The sequence below is a fragment of the Sphaerodactylus townsendi genome, linkage group LG11 (assembly GCF_021028975.2).
Source record: "Sphaerodactylus townsendi isolate TG3544 linkage group LG11, MPM_Stown_v2.3, whole genome shotgun sequence".
NCBI lineage: Eukaryota > Metazoa > Chordata > Lepidosauria > Squamata > Sphaerodactylidae > Sphaerodactylus > Sphaerodactylus townsendi.
In genome coordinates, this window is record NC_059435.1 from 66,116,302 (window position 1) to 66,137,106 (window position 20,805).

Consider the following 20,805-nt stretch of genomic DNA (forward strand, 5'->3'; position numbering starts at 1 on the left):
AGACTTGTATTAAGATAGCCACTCGGCCACAAGTTTTACTAGTTAACTTGGCAGTTAAGCCTAACACACATGGTTGTTATGAAAATAAAGCAGGAAAAGAAACTTCCCATGGAATTACCGAGATTCGTTAATTGGAGTTTTACTAAGGCACAAGTAGTAGGCAGAGGTGGTCTGGTGGATCTTGCTCCTAATGTTTCGCCTGCATCTGTGGCTGGCATGATAAACACCGACTTCCCTCTGTGATACACCTCTGAAGATGCCAGCCACAGATGCAGGTGCAGGTGAAACGTTAGGAACAGACCACAGCCACACAGCCTGGAAAACCTGTGAAAGCTTTCTATGAATCCCCTTGGCTTCCTAAAGGAAATGATCAAAAGAAGAACCAAGAAGAATATATGAAAATATCTTTCCAGTTTCCACTAATACAGATGCGCTGTAATTTTTTCTATGCCAACTTTGGGTCTCCAGAAGCCCTCAAGGCTATGAACAGCTTTCTTATAATATAGTGCATGAAGATAATTAAAGCTGGTTGTTAAAAATCCGATAAAATCCAACAAATCATAATTGCATATCCCAAAGCAGTACTTGAAGGAGGAAGTGCGGGGTGAATATATGCTGTCTTAAAATATATGCAGTGTGTTATTTGCCTGGAAAATAACTAGTATGAGAGAACTGATAAAGCTTAAATTGCTTAATTGTGCAAAAGTGATATATTTCAAAAGAGCACATAAGTAATTCTATGCCAACATCTAATCTTCTCTGGAAATGGTTCTGAGCATCTTTGGACTCGGTTGGGATATGGCAATAGCCACAGAAGAAACTAGACTGTGGCCGTTTCCCCACTTACCTGCTGCTGCGCGCTACTCTCCCCAAGTAGCGCGGGGTCCCCCGGCACTCCCCATTACAGGGGCAGCGACAACGCAGCCGCCCCGACGCTGCCGCTGTCACGCCCCCTCAGCACGCGACATTCCTGGCACCTTTTGAAACGGCGCCTTTGGATGGGGAAGCCCGGGCGCGCGTCAGAAATGACGCGCACTGGGAGTAGCGCGCAGCAACCACTCACCCAGGTAAGTGGGGAAACGACCTGTGTCCTTCCTTCAGCTCGCAGAATTTTTCATTTCTACCCTCCCAAATGTGTCCCTAGATATATTGTTCCATACACTGCTGAAGCCAGTAGTCCCTCAAAAAGTTTTTCGCTAACCACCATGAAACAGTGAGGGCATCTGGAAAGAAAAGAGGATATATATTCTGCCTAGAAGGGAAGGGTAAATCTTTGGGTCAGAAAGTAACAAAGTTGTTAGACTGGCAGTACATGACAAGTTTAAAGAAAACCAGTTGTACAGTTGGTATTCTGTGCTTTAATATTGTTCTTTTTTAAAAAAGTAATTGCGATTCCATGCATTTTGTCTTTCAGAGTGCGTTTAGTAGAAAGAGGATCCCCTCATAGTTTACCTCTCATGGAATCTGGAAAGGTAAACATTTTTACTTCAGAAATTCTCACAGTGTCTTAAAGTACCGTTCGATATTTCATTTTTCTGCATTAATCCTGTCCTCCCCCTTTTTTTTAAAATAAAAGGCAAATTAATACAGTACTCTGGGGAAATAGTCAAAAAGGTTCACAGGTGGGACAATTTCTGTGGCTATACCAGAGGTGGGATCCAGCAGGTTCTCACCAGTTCCCGAGAGTGGGCTACTAATTATTTGTGTGTGCCGAGAGGGGGTTACTAATTGGGTCTGCTTTTCCGTCAGAAATTCCATTAGGTCCAAAAATCATAAAGTCCTGTTGTTTCCTATGTGGCTGGTTAGCGAAGGTAGAAAACGGGATCATTGTCCCTGTTGGGCTGTTTTAAAAACATGTTTTAGAAATATGGTAAAGTTCCTTGTTTAAGGAAAGTATCCTTCTTTTGATTTCTAGAAACAAAATTAAATATTTGAAAGTATTAAGTATTTGACAGGCAGTCAATTAGAGGAGAAGTCGTTTCTGTTGGCAGTAGACGGTAGGACTTGCTATAATGTTTAAATTATGGACAGAAAGATACCAACTGGAAATTAGGAACTTTTTTTTTACAGTAAGAGTTTTTGACAGTAACAGAGAAATTATTAAAGCCCCGCCCCCGGAATGCCCCGCCCCGCCCCCGTCGTGCCCCGCCCAGCCCCATTGGCGCTACGCCACTGTTTGAATCCCACCACCATGGGAACCTGTTACTAAATTTTTTGGATCCCACCACTGGGCTGTACCTCAACATTCAGCCAGAGGGCTCAGTTCACATTGCGCTACTGTTCCCCCAGACTTGAGTCCAGTTTGATAGCAATACTGTGATGTTATACATGGTACATCTTTCTGCTTCCCTGCCATTTCCCCCCCTAACAGCCCTGATGCCACGACTATATATTGGAGTTTCTTGATTCAAATTCCAGGGCTGAAAATGGACAATAGGAGTTTGCTTCCTTTTCCCAGAGCAGAAAGAAAAGGCATTGTTACAAGAAAAGTATACACTTACTCTGCTACTGACTTTGGGTTGACAGGTTTTTGTAGCATTTCAGGAACTTGTGAAACCTGTTTTGTCTAGAGGGTAATGGTCGTGTTGAAAGAAATATGTATAATCACCAAGGGCAGCAATGCTCCCACCATACCTCTTTTGAGCACTCTGAAGAAAGAAATTTGCTGCCACCAGCCTTTAGCACAGTATAAGCCATGCCTTCGTGGCTGTCTGTGTAAATATGGATTTGAGTCTAAATATTTGCAGTGAGCATTGAAACTAAGATCTCTAACCTGGATTTGGGAACCCTGTCAGAACAAATAATATTTTACAGACCTGAGGCCGAATCTTTTCTGAAGTTTTGTTACCTCCAGAAACCTTTTATGTAGACTGGGATTTACAAATCTAATAGTGAAGCAGGGTTCCCATCTGTGGATCTGGGCTAGGCTGACACCAAACAGGTTTTTCTGCAAACTTGGGGGAACCCCCAGGTTTGCAGAAAAATCTGAAGTCTTAAAAAAAGGGGGGCGGTTAAATTCCCTTTAAAATTAAAGATCACTTTTCACAAATGCAGAGGATACATTGCCCTTCAGCGTGGTTGTTGGTGGCTGAGGCAGAGTCTGGGGGCCTCCCTGGGTCTGGTGAGAAATTGGGGAACGGGAGATGGGATTCCCCTCGTGAGTCTCACAGATCCGCACTCATACTTATATGATTTGCTTGCAGGTGATTTTGTAAGTTGTGGCTGGAGAGCGATTTCCATCAGCCCAATAGCAAGCGAGTTGCAGACACGATCAGAAAAAATATAGACGTGGAGGACCACAATATTTGCATGGGTTTCATCCCCCCCGCATAATTGTTTTTGCATTTTTCCGCAAACCTAGATTTTTCTGAAGTGTGTAGTAATATATCCTTAATCTATATATAGTTCTAATACACAGATTTAAGGGAGCTGTAAAGAATCATAAGGGGTGTATCATCATCACCTGTATCCCCTCCTACACGTTTTCCTCCCAAACCCTCTCCCATTTCCCCGCTTCCTTTTCTCTTTCCTCCCGCTAGCCAGTCTATCTTTTATCTGTCCCTGTTTTAAGCTAAATATTTTATTTGTTTACTTTGTTTATACCCACCTCACCAAGGACAGCCCAAAGCTGCTTGCGTTGTTCTCCTGTCCTCTATTTTATCCTCACAACAACTCTCTGAGGTAGGTTAGGCTAGGACCATGGTGGCGAACCTTTGGCACTCCAGATGTTATGGACTACAATTCCCATCAGCCCCAATTGGCCATGCTGGAAGGGGCTGATGGGAATTGTAGTCCATAACATCTGGAGTGCCAAAGGTTCGCCACCATTGGGCTAGGAGTTAGTGACTGGCAATGACACCCAGTCAGAGGTGTAGCAAGGAGGAAAAGTGCCCAGTGCACCAGTGCATCCTTCGCCCTGTCCCTCCCCAGAACACCCCCCCCCCTTGAAGCTACACCTCTGCACCCAGTGAGCTTCCACAGCAGAGTGTTTCCTAGTCCTAAACTCTAACCACTACACAACAGTGGCCTTTGTGCAGTGACTTCTATTAAATAGTACCAAGTAGGTGCTGTGAGAAGTTCCAAAACACTACATGGAACTGAGCACCAATACGCTGACAAGGAATGTTGCTCAGAATGGTCCACTGACCCAGGGTCCCTCAGGGAGCTTCCATGGCAGAGTGATGATTTAGTCCCGGATCTCCCAGACCCATGTCTGAAATTCTAACCACTGTACTCCTCTGGCATTTATGAGGTGACTACGGTTGAACAGTAGCAAGCAGCCAGCCATGGGTGAGTCGTCCAAGTCATGGGACAGCAAATGGGCGCAGTTGGACCTAGCCCAGAGTCTTCCTCAAAGGCCAGGACAAGCCTGGAAAGATCCCTGTCCCATCCTATTGTTGACAGAAACCAAGTCTTAAAAGTTAGCATGCCTAGCAATGGCCACTGAGGGCATCCATCTCCTAAAGCTACAGGCACTGCTTTTATTTGGAGGGTAACCAGTCCACCAATATATTTTCTTTTAGATTTTTCTACAAATCAAAGATATTTTTAGGGGTGTCAAAAGATCTATCTTCTCTGTCCATGGCTCCAGTCTCTGGATTGAGATATTCACAGATTTGGCCACATTGAGCATTAGATATGCTGCTTATTTAGGAGCATTGGTTTTGTGGAAGCCAGGTTTGAAGTTTGTATGTAAACAGTTCACGGCATACTTTGGCTGGAAGCAGGGAGAAAAAGGGGAAGGAAAGGAAGGAAGGAAGGAAGGAAGGAAGGAAGGAAGGAAGGAAGGAAGGAAGGAAGGAAGGAAGGAAGGAAGGAAGGAAGGAAGGAAGGAAGGAAGGAAGGAAGGAAGGAAGCTGATCACTGACAAAACAAAATTTTCTATAGCAGCTTAGGTTCATGAGTCTTAACTTCTATTTAGCTACTCATTGTCACTTTCCTCCAAGAAATGTATCTGTGCATTACCTGAGTCCTCACCAGATATGACTCATTTTGTCTTTCAATAGATCCTCCCTGGAGTTCGTATCATTATTGCTAATCCAGAAACAAAGGGGCCCTTGGGAGATTCTCATCTTGGAGAGGTGAGTCACAGGCTAAGCCTGGGTTGGTAGCGAATTGTCTGAGTTGGTGGAGGAAGGATGGAAGGTAGCTTTTAGTCATTTATCTTAACAAGCGTCAAGCCATCTCTAGCAGATACGAACCACACAGCTTTGTGGAGATGTGCGCGAAGTGCCTGGAACATTGTGAATTTTTACTTCCTTCGTCACAGCTGAGAACTGTGAGCCCCCTGCGGCTCCATCCAAAGATTATGATGCAGTTGCATCGGAGCCCACAGCAACCTTGCCACACCCCACCAATCATGGGGCAGTGTGCCAACAGCTCCTCAGTGATAGGCTGACTGAAATAATCGACTGCTGCATTCTAGCTTTGCCCCCTGGCATGTCCCTGATGCCTCCTCCTGCTGCCCACAATCTGAACACAGCAAGGAAGGGAACACTGAAAATAACACTGTAGTGTAACTGGGAGGAACCTTGAAGTTTACGCCTGGAGGTCCTCAGATGTGGATTCAAGCCCTTCCTGCAACCCTGTTCCTTGGTACTGGAAGGTCTGGTACAGGAAGGAACCCAATGGCTGCTCCATCCTGAGCATTTGTAGGCTTCTTTAGCTTCCTCAGCCGAGTTAGGGACGCTCCTCTCCGGCACGCAGTTCAGCTCTTGGGTTGGGCAGTGTTCAGAAGCAGCAATCTTTTGCCAGGCAAGAGGAACGCAGATACAGGGACAGCCACAAAGAAACATTCACAGAAAGCATTATTGCCAGCTTCCCACTGAGAAAAGGCGCCAGCATAGTGAAATGGTTAGGAGTGGCAGACTCTGATCTGGAGAACCAGGTTTGATTCCCCACTCTTCCACTTGAAGCCTGCTGGGTGACCTTGGGCTAGTCACAGTTTTCCCACAACTCATTCATGTTTCCCTATTCAAATTATTTTAAGTACAGACTACCAAAATGTAAGGATTTGTTTTTCTCCCATATTATCTCACTAATATAAATCAAAGAGACTATCCATATTGTAATCCAGTGGTGGCGAACCTTTGGCACTCCAGATGTTATGGACTACAATTCCCATCAGCCCCTGCCAGCATGGCCAATTGGCTAACCCCCCCACCCCCCCCCCCCCCCACCCCCCCCCCCCCCCCCCCCCCCCCCCCCCCCCCCCCCCCCCCCCCACCCCCCCACCCCCCCCACCCACCCCCCCCCCCCACCCCCCCCCCCCACCACCCCCCCCCCCACCCACCCCCCCCCCCCCCCACCCCCCCCCCCCCCCACCCCCCCCCCCCCCCCCCCCCCCCCCCCCCCACCCCCCCCCCCCCCCACCCCCCCCCCCCCCCACCCCCCCCCCCCCCCACCCCCCCCCCCCCCCACCCCCCCCCCCCCCCACCCCCCCCCCCCCCCACCCCCCCCCCCCCCCACCCCCCCCCCCCCCCACCCCCCCCCCCCCCCACCCCCCCCCCCCCCCACCCCCCCCCCCCCCCACCCCCCCCCCCCCCCACCCCCCCCCCCCCCCACCCCCCCCCCCCCCCACCCCCCCCCCCCCCCACCCCCCCCCCCCCCCACCCCCCCCCCCCCCCACCCCCCCCCCCCCCCACCCCCCCCCCCCCCCACCCCCCCCCCCCCCCACCCCCCCCCCCCCCCACCCCCCCCCCCCCCCACCCCCCCCCCCCCCCACCCCCCCCCCCCCCCACCCCCCCCCCCCCCCACCCCCCCCCCCCCCCACCCCCCCCCCCCCCCACCCCCCCCCCCCCCCACCCCCCCCCCCCCCCACCCCCCCCCCCCCCCACCCCCCCCCCCCCCCACCCCCCCCCCCCCCCACCCCCCCCCCCCCCCACCCCCCCCCCCCCCCACCCCCCCCCCCCCCCACCCCCCCCCCCCCCCACCCCCCCCCCCCCCCACCCCCCCCCCCCCCCACCCCCCCCCCCCCCCACCCCCCCCCCCCCCCACCCCCCCCCCCCCCCACCCCCCCCCCCCCCCACCCCCCCCCCCCCCCACCCCCCCCCCCCCCCACCCCCCCCCCCCCCCACCCCCCCCCCCCCCCACCCCCCCCCCCCCCCACCCCCCCCCCCCCCCACCCCCCCCCCCCCCCACCCCCCCCCCCCCCCACCCCCCCCCCCCCCCACCCCCCCCCCCCCCCACCCCCCCCCCCCCCCACCCCCCCCCCCCCCCACCCCCCCCCCCCCCCACCCCCCCCCCCCCCCACCCCCCCCCCCCCCCACCCCCCCCCCCCCCCACCCCCCCCCCCCCCCACCCCCCCCCCCCCCCACCCCCCCCCCCCCCCACCCCCCCCCCCCCCCACCCCCCCCCCCCCCCACCCCCCCCCCCCCCCACCCCCCCCCCCCCCCACCCCCCCCCCCCCCCACCCCCCCCCCCCCCCACCCCCCCCCCCCCCCACCCCCCCCCCCCCCCACCCCCCCCCCCCCCCACCCCCCCCCCCCCCCACCCCCCCCCCCCCCCACCCCCCCCCCCCCCCACCCCCCCCCCCCCCCACCCCCCCCCCCCCCCACCCCCCCCCCCCCCCACCCCCCCCCCCCCCCACCCCCCCCCCCCCCCACCCCCCCCCCCCCCCACCCCCCCCCCCCCCCACCCCCCCCCCCCCCCACCCCCCCCCCCCCCCACCCCCCCCCCCCCCCACCCCCCCCCCCCCCCACCCCCCCCCCCCCCCACCCCCCCCCCCCCCCACCCCCCCCCCCCCCCACCCCCCCCCCCCCCCACCCCCCCCCCCCCCCACCCCCCCCCCCCCCCACCCCCCCCCCCCCCCACCCCCCCCCCCCCCCACCCCCCCCCCCCCCCACCCCCCCCCCCCCCCACCCCCCCCCCCCCCCACCCCCCCCCCCCCCCACCCCCCCCCCCCCCCACCCCCCCCCCCCCCCACCCCCCCCCCCCCCCACCCCCCCCCCCCCCCACCCCCCCCCCCCCCCACCCCCCCCCCCCCCCACCCCCCCCCCCCCCCACCCCCCCCCCCCCCCACCCCCCCCCCCCCCCACCCCCCCCCCCCCCCACCCCCCCCCCCCCCCACCCCCCCCCCCCCCCACCCCCCCCCCCCCCCACCCCCCCCCCCCCCCACCCCCCCCCCCCCCCACCCCCCCCCCCCCCCACCCCCCCCCCCCCCCACCCCCCCCCCCCCCCACCCCCCCCCCCCCCCACCCCCCCCCCCCCCCACCCCCCCCCCCCCCCACCCCCCCCCCCCCCCACCCCCCCCCCCCCCCACCCCCCCCCCCCCCCACCCCCCCCCCCCCCCACCCCCCCCCCCCCCCACCCCCCCCCCCCCCCACCCCCCCCCCCCCCCACCCCCCCCCCCCCCCACCCCCCCCCCCCCCCACCCCCCCCCCCCCCCACCCCCCCCCCCCCCCACCCCCCCCCCCCCCCACCCCCCCCCCCCCCCACCCCCCCCCCCCCCCACCCCCCCCCCCCCCCACCCCCCCCCCCCCCCACCCCCCCCCCCCCCCACCCCCCCCCCCCCCCACCCCCCCCCCCCCCCACCCCCCCCCCCCCCCACCCCCCCCCCCCCCCACCCCCCCCCCCCCCCACCCCCCCCCCCCCCCACCCCCCCCCCCCCCCACCCCCCCCCCCCCCCACCCCCCCCCCCCCCCACCCCCCCCCCCCCCCACCCCCCCCCCCCCCCACCCCCCCCCCCCCCCACCCCCCCCCCCCCCCACCCCCCCCCCCCCCCACCCCCCCCCCCCCCCACCCCCCCCCCCCCCCACCCCCCCCCCCCCCCACCCCCCCCCCCCCCCACCCCCCCCCCCCCCCACCCCCCCCCCCCCCCACCCCCCCCCCCCCCCACCCCCCCCCCCCCCCACCCCCCCCCCCCCCCACCCCCCCCCCCCCCCACCCCCCCCCCCCCCCACCCCCCCCCCCCCCCACCCCCCCCCCCCCCCACCCCCCCCCCCCCCCACCCCCCCCCCCCCCCACCCCCCCCCCCCCCCACCCCCCCCCCCCCCCACCCCCCCCCCCCCCCACCCCCCCCCCCCCCCACCCCCCCCCCCCCCCACCCCCCCCCCCCCCCACCCCCCCCCCCCCCCACCCCCCCCCCCCCCCACCCCCCCCCCCCCCCACCCCCCCCCCCCCCCACCCCCCCCCCCCCCCACCCCCCCCCCCCCCCACCCCCCCCCCCCCCCACCCCCCCCCCCCCCCACCCCCCCCCCCCCCCACCCCCCCCCCCCCCCACCCCCCCCCCCCCCCACCCCCCCCCCCCCCCACCCCCCCCCCCCCCCACCCCCCCCCCCCCCCACCCCCCCCCCCCCCCACCCCCCCCCCCCCCCACCCCCCCCCCCCCCCACCCCCCCCCCCCCCCACCCCCCCCCCCCCCCACCCCCCCCCCCCCCCACCCCCCCCCCCCCCCACCCCCCCCCCCCCCCACCCCCCCCCCCCCCCACCCCCCCCCCCCCCCACCCCCCCCCCCCCCCACCCCCCCCCCCCCCCACCCCCCCCCCCCCCCACCCCCCCCCCCCCCCACCCCCCCCCCCCCCCACCCCCCCCCCCCCCCACCCCCCCCCCCCCCCACCCCCCCCCCCCCCCACCCCCCCCCCCCCCCACCCCCCCCCCCCCCCACCCCCCCCCCCCCCCACCCCCCCCCCCCCCCACCCCCCCCCCCCCCCACCCCCCCCCCCCCCCACCCCCCCCCCCCCCCACCCCCCCCCCCCCCCACCCCCCCCCCCCCCCACCCCCCCCCCCCCCCACCCCCCCCCCCCCCCACCCCCCCCCCCCCCCACCCCCCCCCCCCCCCACCCCCCCCCCCCCCCACCCCCCCCCCCCCCCACCCCCCCCCCCCCCCACCCCCCCCCCCCCCCACCCCCCCCCCCCCCCACCCCCCCCCCCCCCCACCCCCCCCCCCCCCCACCCCCCCCCCCCCCCACCCCCCCCCCCCCCCACCCCCCCCCCCCCCCACCCCCCCCCCCCCCCACCCCCCCCCCCCCCCACCCCCCCCCCCCCCCACCCCCCCCCCCCCCCACCCCCCCCCCCCCCCACCCCCCCCCCCCCCCACCCCCCCCCCCCCCCACCCCCCCCCCCCCCCACCCCCCCCCCCCCCCACCCCCCCCCCCCCCCACCCCCCCCCCCCCCCACCCCCCCCCCCCCCCACCCCCCCCCCCCCCCACCCCCCCCCCCCCCCACCCCCCCCCCCCCCCACCCCCCCCCCCCCCCACCCCCCCCCCCCCCCACCCCCCCCCCCCCCCACCCCCCCCCCCCCCCACCCCCCCCCCCCCCCACCCCCCCCCCCCCCCACCCCCCCCCCCCCCCACCCCCCCCCCCCCCCACCCCCCCCCCCCCCCACCCCCCCCCCCCCCCACCCCCCCCCCCCCCCACCCCCCCCCCCCCCCACCCCCCCCCCCCCCCACCCCCCCCCCCCCCCACCCCCCCCCCCCCCCACCCCCCCCCCCCCCCACCCCCCCCCCCCCCCACCCCCCCCCCCCCCCACCCCCCCCCCCCCCCACCCCCCCCCCCCCCCACCCCCCCCCCCCCCCACCCCCCCCCCCCCCCACCCCCCCCCCCCCCCACCCCCCCCCCCCCCCACCCCCCCCCCCCCCCACCCCCCCCCCCCCCCACCCCCCCCCCCCCCCACCCCCCCCCCCCCCCACCCCCCCCCCCCCCCACCCCCCCCCCCCCCCACCCCCCCCCCCCCCCACCCCCCCCCCCCCCCACCCCCCCCCCCCCCCACCCCCCCCCCCCCCCACCCCCCCCCCCCCCCACCCCCCCCCCCCCCCACCCCCCCCCCCCCCCACCCCCCCCCCCCCCCACCCCCCCCCCCCCCCACCCCCCCCCCCCCCCACCCCCCCCCCCCCCCACCCCCCCCCCCCCCCACCCCCCCCCCCCCCCACCCCCCCCCCCCCCCACCCCCCCCCCCCCCCACCCCCCCCCCCCCCCACCCCCCCCCCCCCCCACCCCCCCCCCCCCCCACCCCCCCCCCCCCCCACCCCCCCCCCCCCCCACCCCCCCCCCCCCCCACCCCCCCCCCCCCCCACCCCCCCCCCCCCCCACCCCCCCCCCCCCCCACCCCCCCCCCCCCCCACCCCCCCCCCCCCCCACCCCCCCCCCCCCCCACCCCCCCCCCCCCCCACCCCCCCCCCCCCCCACCCCCCCCCCCCCCCACCCCCCCCCCCCCCCACCCCCCCCCCCCCCCACCCCCCCCCCCCCCCACCCCCCCCCCCCCCCACCCCCCCCCCCCCCCACCCCCCCCCCCCCCCACCCCCCCCCCCCCCCACCCCCCCCCCCCCCCACCCCCCCCCCCCCCCACCCCCCCCCCCCCCCACCCCCCCCCCCCCCCACCCCCCCCCCCCCCCACCCCCCCCCCCCCCCACCCCCCCCCCCCCCCACCCCCCCCCCCCCCCACCCCCCCCCCCCCCCACCCCCCCCCCCCCCCACCCCCCCCCCCCCCCACCCCCCCCCCCCCCCACCCCCCCCCCCCCCCACCCCCCCCCCCCCCCACCCCCCCCCCCCCCCACCCCCCCCCCCCCCCACCCCCCCCCCCCCCCACCCCCCCCCCCCCCCACCCCCCCCCCCCCCCACCCCCCCCCCCCCCCACCCCCCCCCCCCCCCACCCCCCCCCCCCCCCACCCCCCCCCCCCCCCACCCCCCCCCCCCCCCACCCCCCCCCCCCCCCACCCCCCCCCCCCCCCACCCCCCCCCCCCCCCACCCCCCCCCCCCCCCACCCCCCCCCCCCCCCACCCCCCCCCCCCCCCACCCCCCCCCCCCCCCACCCCCCCCCCCCCCCACCCCCCCCCCCCCCCACCCCCCCCCCCCCCCACCCCCCCCCCCCCCCACCCCCCCCCCCCCCCACCCCCCCCCCCCCCCACCCCCCCCCCCCCCCACCCCCCCCCCCCCCCACCCCCCCCCCCCCCCACCCCCCCCCCCCCCCACCCCCCCCCCCCCCCACCCCCCCCCCCCCCCACCCCCCCCCCCCCCCACCCCCCCCCCCCCCCACCCCCCCCCCCCCCCACCCCCCCCCCCCCCCACCCCCCCCCCCCCCCACCCCCCCCCCCCCCCACCCCCCCCCCCCCCCACCCCCCCCCCCCCCCACCCCCCCCCCCCCCCACCCCCCCCCCCCCCCACCCCCCCCCCCCCCCACCCCCCCCCCCCCCCACCCCCCCCCCCCCCCACCCCCCCCCCCCCCCACCCCCCCCCCCCCCCACCCCCCCCCCCCCCCACCCCCCCCCCCCCCCACCCCCCCCCCCCCCCACCCCCCCCCCCCCCCACCCCCCCCCCCCCCCACCCCCCCCCCCCCCCACCCCCCCCCCCCCCCACCCCCCCCCCCCCCCACCCCCCCCCCCCCCCACCCCCCCCCCCCCCCACCCCCCCCCCCCCCCACCCCCCCCCCCCCCCACCCCCCCCCCCCCCCACCCCCCCCCCCCCCCACCCCCCCCCCCCCCCACCCCCCCCCCCCCCCACCCCCCCCCCCCCCCACCCCCCCCCCCCCCCACCCCCCCCCCCCCCCACCCCCCCCCCCCCCCACCCCCCCCCCCCCCCACCCCCCCCCCCCCCCACCCCCCCCCCCCCCCACCCCCCCCCCCCCCCACCCCCCCCCCCCCCCACCCCCCCCCCCCCCCACCCCCCCCCCCCCCCACCCCCCCCCCCCCCCACCCCCCCCCCCCCCCACCCCCCCCCCCCCCCACCCCCCCCCCCCCCCACCCCCCCCCCCCCCCACCCCCCCCCCCCCCCACCCCCCCCCCCCCCCACCCCCCCCCCCCCCCACCCCCCCCCCCCCCCACCCCCCCCCCCCCCCACCCCCCCCCCCCCCCACCCCCCCCCCCCCCCACCCCCCCCCCCCCCCACCCCCCCCCCCCCCCACCCCCCCCCCCCCCCACCCCCCCCCCCCCCCACCCCCCCCCCCCCCCACCCCCCCCCCCCCCCACCCCCCCCCCCCCCCACCCCCCCCCCCCCCCACCCCCCCCCCCCCCCACCCCCCCCCCCCCCCACCCCCCCCCCCCCCCACCCCCCCCCCCCCCCACCCCCCCCCCCCCCCACCCCCCCCCCCCCCCACCCCCCCCCCCCCCCACCCCCCCCCCCCCCCACCCCCCCCCCCCCCCACCCCCCCCCCCCCCCACCCCCCCCCCCCCCCACCCCCCCCCCCCCCCACCCCCCCCCCCCCCCACCCCCCCCCCCCCCCACCCCCCCCCCCCCCCACCCCCCCCCCCCCCCACCCCCCCCCCCCCCCACCCCCCCCCCCCCCCACCCCCCCCCCCCCCCACCCCCCCCCCCCCCCACCCCCCCCCCCCCCCACCCCCCCCCCCCCCCACCCCCCCCCCCCCCCACCCCCCCCCCCCCCCACCCCCCCCCCCCCCCACCCCCCCCCCCCCCCACCCCCCCCCCCCCCCACCCCCCCCCCCCCCCACCCCCCCCCCCCCCCACCCCCCCCCCCCCCCACCCCCCCCCCCCCCCACCCCCCCCCCCCCCCACCCCCCCCCCCCCCCACCCCCCCCCCCCCCCACCCCCCCCCCCCCCCACCCCCCCCCCCCCCCACCCCCCCCCCCCCCCACCCCCCCCCCCCCCCACCCCCCCCCCCCCCCACCCCCCCCCCCCCCCACCCCCCCCCCCCCCCACCCCCCCCCCCCCCCACCCCCCCCCCCCCCCACCCCCCCCCCCCCCCACCCCCCCCCCCCCCCACCCCCCCCCCCCCCCACCCCCCCCCCCCCCCACCCCCCCCCCCCCCCACCCCCCCCCCCCCCCACCCCCCCCCCCCCCCACCCCCCCCCCCCCCCACCCCCCCCCCCCCCCACCCCCCCCCCCCCCCACCCCCCCCCCCCCCCACCCCCCCCCCCCCCCACCCCCCCCCCCCCCCACCCCCCCCCCCCCCCACCCCCCCCCCCCCCCACCCCCCCCCCCCCCCACCCCCCCCCCCCCCCACCCCCCCCCCCCCCCACCCCCCCCCCCCCCCACCCCCCCCCCCCCCCACCCCCCCCCCCCCCCACCCCCCCCCCCCCCCACCCCCCCCCCCCCCCACCCCCCCCCCCCCCCACCCCCCCCCCCCCCCACCCCCCCCCCCCCCCACCCCCCCCCCCCCCCACCCCCCCCCCCCCCCACCCCCCCCCCCCCCCACCCCCCCCCCCCCCCACCCCCCCCCCCCCCCACCCCCCCCCCCCCCCACCCCCCCCCCCCCCCACCCCCCCCCCCCCCCACCCCCCCCCCCCCCCACCCCCCCCCCCCCCCACCCCCCCCCCCCCCCACCCCCCCCCCCCCCCACCCCCCCCCCCCCCCACCCCCCCCCCCCCCCACCCCCCCCCCCCCCCACCCCCCCCCCCCCCCACCCCCCCCCCCCCCCACCCCCCCCCCCCCCCACCCCCCCCCCCCCCCACCCCCCCCCCCCCCCACCCCCCCCCCCCCCCACCCCCCCCCCCCCCCACCCCCCCCCCCCCCCACCCCCCCCCCCCCCCACCCCCCCCCCCCCCCACCCCCCCCCCCCCCCACCCCCCCCCCCCCCCACCCCCCCCCCCCCCCACCCCCCCCCCCCCCCACCCCCCCCCCCCCCCACCCCCCCCCCCCCCCACCCCCCCCCCCCCCCACCCCCCCCCCCCCCCACCCCCCCCCCCCCCCACCCCCCCCCCCCCCCACCCCCCCCCCCCCCCACCCCCCCCCCCCCCCACCCCCCCCCCCCCCCACCCCCCCCCCCCCCCACCCCCCCCCCCCCCCACCCCCCCCCCCCCCCACCCCCCCCCCCCCCCACCCCCCCCCCCCCCCACCCCCCCCCCCCCCCACCCCCCCCCCCCCCCACCCCCCCCCCCCCCCACCCCCCCCCCCCCCCACCCCCCCCCCCCCCCACCCCCCCCCCCCCCCACCCCCCCCCCCCCCCACCCCCCCCCCCCCCCACCCCCCCCCCCCCCCACCCCCCCCCCCCCCCACCCCCCCCCCCCCCCACCCCCCCCCCCCCCCACCCCCCCCCCCCCCCACCCCCCCCCCCCCCCACCCCCCCCCCCCCCCACCCCCCCCCCCCCCCACCCCCCCCCCCCCCCACCCCCCCCCCCCCCCACCCCCCCCCCCCCCCACCCCCCCCCCCCCCCACCCCCCCCCCCCCCCACCCCCCCCCCCCCCCACCCCCCCCCCCCCCCACCCCCCCCCCCCCCCACCCCCCCCCCCCCCCACCCCCCCCCCCCCCCACCCCCCCCCCCCCCCACCCCCCCCCCCCCCCACCCCCCCCCCCCCCCACCCCCCCCCCCCCCCACCCCCCCCCCCCCCCACCCCCCCCCCCCCCCACCCCCCCCCCCCCCCACCCCCCCCCCCCCCCACCCCCCCCCCCCCCCACCCCCCCCCCCCCCCACCCCCCCCCCCCCCCACCCCCCCCCCCCCCCACCCCCCCCCCCCCCCACCCCCCCCCCCCCCCACCCCCCCCCCCCCCCACCCCCCCCCCCCCCCACCCCCCCCCCCCCCCACCCCCCCCCCCCCCCACCCCCCCCCCCCCCCACCCCCCCCCCCCCCCACCCCCCCCCCCCCCCACCCCCCCCCCCCCCCACCCCCCCCCCCCCCCACCCCCCCCCCCCCCCACCCCCCCCCCCCCCCACCCCCCCCCCCCCCCACCCCCCCCCCCCCCCACCCCCCCCCCCCCCCACCCCCCCCCCCCCCCACCCCCCCCCCCCCCCACCCCCCCCCCCCCCCACCCCCCCCCCCCCCCACCCCCCCCCCCCCCCACCCCCCCCCCCCCCCACCCCCCCCCCCCCCCACCCCCCCCCCCCCCCACCCCCCCCCCCCCCCACCCCCCCCCCCCCCCACCCCCCCCCCCCCCCACCCCCCCCCCCCCCCACCCCCCCCCCCCCCCACCCCCCCCCCCCCCCACCCCCCCCCCCCCCCACCCCCCCCCCCCCCCACCCCCCCCCCCCCCCACCCCCCCCCCCCCCCACCCCCCCCCCCCCCCACCCCCCCCCCCCCCCACCCCCCCCCCCCCCCACCCCCCCCCCCCCCCACCCCCCCCCCCCCCCACCCCCCCCCCCCCCCACCCCCCCCCCCCCCCACCCCCCCCCCCCCCCACCCCCCCCCCCCCCCACCCCCCCCCCCCCCCACCCCCCCCCCCCCCCACCCCCCCCCCCCCCCACCCCCCCCCCCCCCCACCCCCCCCCCCCCCCACCCCCCCCCCCCCCCACCCCCCCCCCCCCCCACCCCCCCCCCCCCCCACCCCCCCCCCCCCCCACCCCCCCCCCCCCCCACCCCCCCCCCCCCCCACCCCCCCCCCCCCCCACCCCCCCCCCCCCCCACCCCCCCCCCCCCCCACCCCCCCCCCCCCCCACCCCCCCCCCCCCCCACCCCCCCCCCCCCCCACCCCCCCCCCCCCCCACCCCCCCCCCCCCCCACCCCCCCCCCCCCCCACCCCCCCCCCCCCCCACCCCCCCCCCCCCCCACCCCCCCCCCCCCCCACCCCCCCCCCCCCCCACCCCCCCCCCCCCCCACCCCCCCCCCCCCCCACCCCCCCCCCCCCCCACCCCCCCCCCCCCCCACCCCCCCCCCCCCCCACCCCCCCCCCCCCCCACCCCCCCCCCCCCCCACCCCCCCCCCCCCCCACCCCCCCCCCCCCCCACCCCCCCCCCCCCCCACCCCCCCCCCCCCCCACCCCCCCCCCCCCCCACCCCCCCCCCCCCCCACCCCCCCCCCCCCCCACCCCCCCCCCCCCCCACCCCCCCCCCCCCCCACCCCCCCCCCCCCCCACCCCCCCCCCCCCCCACCCCCCCCCCCCCCCACCCCCCCCCCCCCCCACCCCCCCCCCCCCCCACCCCCCCCCCCCCCCACCCCCCCCCCCCCCCACCCCCCCCCCCCCCCACCCCCCCCCCCCCCCACCCCCCCCCCCCCCCACCCCCCCCCCCCCCCACCCCCCCCCCCCCCCACCCCCCCCCCCCCCCACCCCCCCCCCCCCCCACCCCCCCCCCCCCCCACCCCCCCCCCCCCCCACCCCCCCCCCCCCCCACCCCCCCCCCCCCCCACCCCCCCCCCCCCCCACCCCCCCCCCCCCCCACCCCCCCCCCCCCCCACCCCCCCCCCCCCCCACCCCCCCCCCCCCCCACCCCCCCCCCCCCCCACCCCCCCCCCCCCCCACCCCCCCCCCCCCCCACCCCCCCCCCCCCCCACCCCCCCCCCCCCCCACCCCCCCCCCCCCCCACCCCCCCCCCCCCCCACCCCCCCCCCCCCCCACCCCCCCCCCCCCCCACCCCCCCCCCCCCCCACCCCCCCCCCCCCCCACCCCCCCCCCCCCCCACCCCCCCCCCCCCCCACCCCCCCCCCCCCCCACCCCCCCCCCCCCCCACCCCCCCCCCCCCCCACCCCCCCCCCCCCCCACCCCCCCCCCCCCCCACCCCCCCCCCCCCCCACCCCCCCCCCCCCCCACCCCCCCCCCCCCCCACCCCCCCCCCCCCCCACCCCCCCCCCCCCCCACCCCCCCCCCCCCCCACCCCCCCCCCCCCCCACCCCCCCCCCCCCCCACCCCCCCCCCCCCCCACCCCCCCCCCCCCCCACCCCCCCCCCCCCCCACCCCCCCCCCCCCCCACCCCCCCCCCCCCCCACCCCCCCCCCCCCCCACCCCCCCCCCCCCCCACCCCCCCCCCCCCCCACCCCCCCCCCCCCCCACCCCCCCCCCCCCCCACCCCCCCCCCCCCCCACCCCCCCCCCCCCCCACCCCCCCCCCCCCCCACCCCCCCCCCCCCCCACCCCCCCCCCCCCCCACCCCCCCCCCCCCCCACCCCCCCCCCCCCCCACCCCCCCCCCCCCCCACCCCCCCCCCCCCCCACCCCCCCCCCCCCCCACCCCCCCCCCCCCCCACCCCCCCCCCCCCCCACCCCCCCCCCCCCCCACCCCCCCCCCCCCCCACCCCCCCCCCCCCCCACCCCCCCCCCCCCCCACCCCCCCCCCCCCCCACCCCCCCCCCCCCCCACCCCCCCCCCCCCCCACCCCCCCCCCCCCCCACCCCCCCCCCCCCCCACCCCCCCCCCCCCCCACCCCCCCCCCCCCCCACCCCCCCCCCCCCCCACCCCCCCCCCCCCCCACCCCCCCCCCCCCCCACCCCCCCCCCCCCCCACCCCCCCCCCCCCCCACCCCCCCCCCCCCCCACCCCCCCCCCCCCCCACCCCCCCCCCCCCCCACCCCCCCCCCCCCCCACCCCCCCCCCCCCCCACCCCCCCCCCCCCCCACCCCCCCCCCCCCCCACCCCCCCCCCCCCCCACCCCCCCCCCCCCCCACCCCCCCCCCCCCCCACCCCCCCCCCCCCCCACCCCCCCCCCCCCCCACCCCCCCCCCCCCCCACCCCCCCCCCCCCCCACCCCCCCCCCCCCCCACCCCCCCCCCCCCCCACCCCCCCCCCCCCCCACCCCCCCCCCCCCCCACCCCCCCCCCCCCCCACCCCCCCCCCCCCCCACCCCCCCCCCCCCCCACCCCCCCCCCCCCCCACCCCCCCCCCCCCCCACCCCCCCCCCCCCCCACCCCCCCCCCCCCCCACCCCCCCCCCCCCCCACCCCCCCCCCCCCCCACCCCCCCCCCCCCCCACCCCCCCCCCCCCCCACCCCCCCCCCCCCCCACCCCCCCCCCCCCCCACCCCCCCCCCCCCCCACCCCCCCCCCCCCCCACCCCCCCCCCCCCCCACCCCCCCCCCCCCCCACCCCCCCCCCCCCCCACCCCCCCCCCCCCCCACCCCCCCCCCCCCCCACCCCCCCCCCCCCCCACCCCCCCCCCCCCCCACCCCCCCCCCCCCCCACCCCCCCCCCCCCCCACCCCCCCCCCCCCCCACCCCCCCCCCCCCCCACCCCCCCCCCCCCCCACCCCCCCCCCCCCCCACCCCCCCCCCCCCCCACCCCCCCCCCCCCCCACCCCCCCCCCCCCCCACCCCCCCCCCCCCCCACCCCCCCCCCCCCCCACCCCCCCCCCCCCCCACCCCCCCCCCCCCCCACCCCCCCCCCCCCCCACCCCCCCCCCCCCCCACCCCCCCCCCCCCCCACCCCCCCCCCCCCCCACCCCCCCCCCCCCCCACCCCCCCCCCCCCCCACCCCCCCCCCCCCCCACCCCCCCCCCCCCCCACCCCCCCCCCCCCCCACCCCCCCCCCCCCCCACCCCCCCCCCCCCCCACCCCCCCCCCCCCCCACCCCCCCCCCCCCCCACCCCCCCCCCCCCCCACCCCCCCCCCCCCCCACCCCCCCCCCCCCCCACCCCCCCCCCCCCCCACCCCCCCCCCCCCCCACCCCCCCCCCCCCCCACCCCCCCCCCCCCCCACCCCCCCCCCCCCCCACCCCCCCCCCCCCCCACCCCCCCCCCCCCCCACCCCCCCCCCCCCCCACCCCCCCCCCCCCCCACCCCCCCCCCCCCCCACCCCCCCCCCCCCCCACCCCCCCCCCCCCCCACCCCCCCCCCCCCCCACCCCCCCCCCCCCCCACCCCCCCCCCCCCCCACCCCCCCCCCCCCCCACCCCCCCCCCCCCCCACCCCCCCCCCCCCCCACCCCCCCCCCCCCCCACCCCCCCCCCCCCCCACCCCCCCCCCCCCCCACCCCCCCCCCCCCCCACCCCCCCCCCCCCCCACCCCCCCCCCCCCCCACCCCCCCCCCCCCCCACCCCCCCCCCCCCCCACCCCCCCCCCCCCCCACCCCCCCCCCCCCCCACCCCCCCCCCCCCCCACCCCCCCCCCCCCCCACCCCCCCCCCCCCCCACCCCCCCCCCCCCCCACCCCCCCCCCCCCCCACCCCCCCCCCCCCCCACCCCCCCCCCCCCCCACCCCCCCCCCCCCCCACCCCCCCCCCCCCCCACCCCCCCCCCCCCCCACCCCCCCCCCCCCCCACCCCCCCCCCCCCCCACCCCCCCCCCCCCCCACCCCCCCCCCCCCCCACCCCCCCCCCCCCCCACCCCCCCCCCCCCCCACCCCCCCCCCCCCCCACCCCCCCCCCCCCCCACCCCCCCCCCCCCCCACCCCCCCCCCCCCCCACCCCCCCCCCCCCCCACCCCCCCCCCCCCCCACCCCCCCCCCCCCCCACCCCCCCCCCCCCCCACCCCCCCCCCCCCCCACCCCCCCCCCCCCCCACCCCCCCCCCCCCCCACCCCCCCCCCCCCCCACCCCCCCCCCCCCCCACCCCCCCCCCCCCCCACCCCCCCCCCCCCCCACCCCCCCCCCCCCCCACCCCCCCCCCCCCCCACCCCCCCCCCCCCCCACCCCCCCCCCCCCCCACCCCCCCCCCCCCCCACCCCCCCCCCCCCCCACCCCCCCCCCCCCCCACCCCCCCCCCCCCCCACCCCCCCCCCCCCCCACCCCCCCCCCCCCCCACCCCCCCCCCCCCCCACCCCCCCCCCCCCCCACCCCCCCCCCCCCCCACCCCCCCCCCCCCCCACCCCCCCCCCCCCCCACCCCCCCCCCCCCCCACCCCCCCCCCCCCCCACCCCCCCCCCCCCCCACCCCCCCCCCCCCCCACCCCCCCCCCCCCCCACCCCCCCCCCCCCCCACCCCCCCCCCCCCCCACCCCCCCCCCCCCCCACCCCCCCCCCCCCCCACCCCCCCCCCCCCCCACCCCCCCCCCCCCCCACCCCCCCCCCCCCCCACCCCCCCCCCCCCCCACCCCCCCCCCCCCCCACCCCCCCCCCCCCCCACCCCCCCCCCCCCCCACCCCCCCCCCCCCCCACCCCCCCCCCCCCCCACCCCCCCCCCCCCCCACCCCCCCCCCCCCCCACCCCCCCCCCCCCCCACCCCCCCCCCCCCCCACCCCCCCCCCCCCCCACCCCCCCCCCCCCCCACCCCCCCCCCCCCCCACCCCCCCCCCCCCCCACCCCCCCCCCCCCCCACCCCCCCCCCCCCCCACCCCCCCCCCCCCCCACC

At 79.3% G+C, this 20,805-nt stretch overlaps 1 protein-coding gene across 4 annotated transcripts in view; it reads left to right on the top strand.

Moving 5' to 3' along the window:
* The window catches only part of DIP2C (disco interacting protein 2 homolog C), a 353,066-nt gene extending 347,230 nt beyond the window's left edge, over nt 1–5,836 (top strand). For all 4 annotated transcript variants that reach the window (XM_048510380.1, XM_048510382.1, XM_048510381.1 and 1 more), the window contains 2 exons: nt 1,415–1,472; nt 5,007–5,836. In XM_048510380.1, the coding sequence (XP_048366337.1) occupies nt 1,415–1,472; nt 5,007–5,111 (163 nt within the window). In that variant the 3' untranslated portion in view covers nt 5,112–5,836. The remainder of the gene's footprint in view (nt 1–1,414; nt 1,473–5,006) is intronic.
* The last annotated feature ends 14,969 nt before the right edge of the window (nt 5,837–20,805 follow it).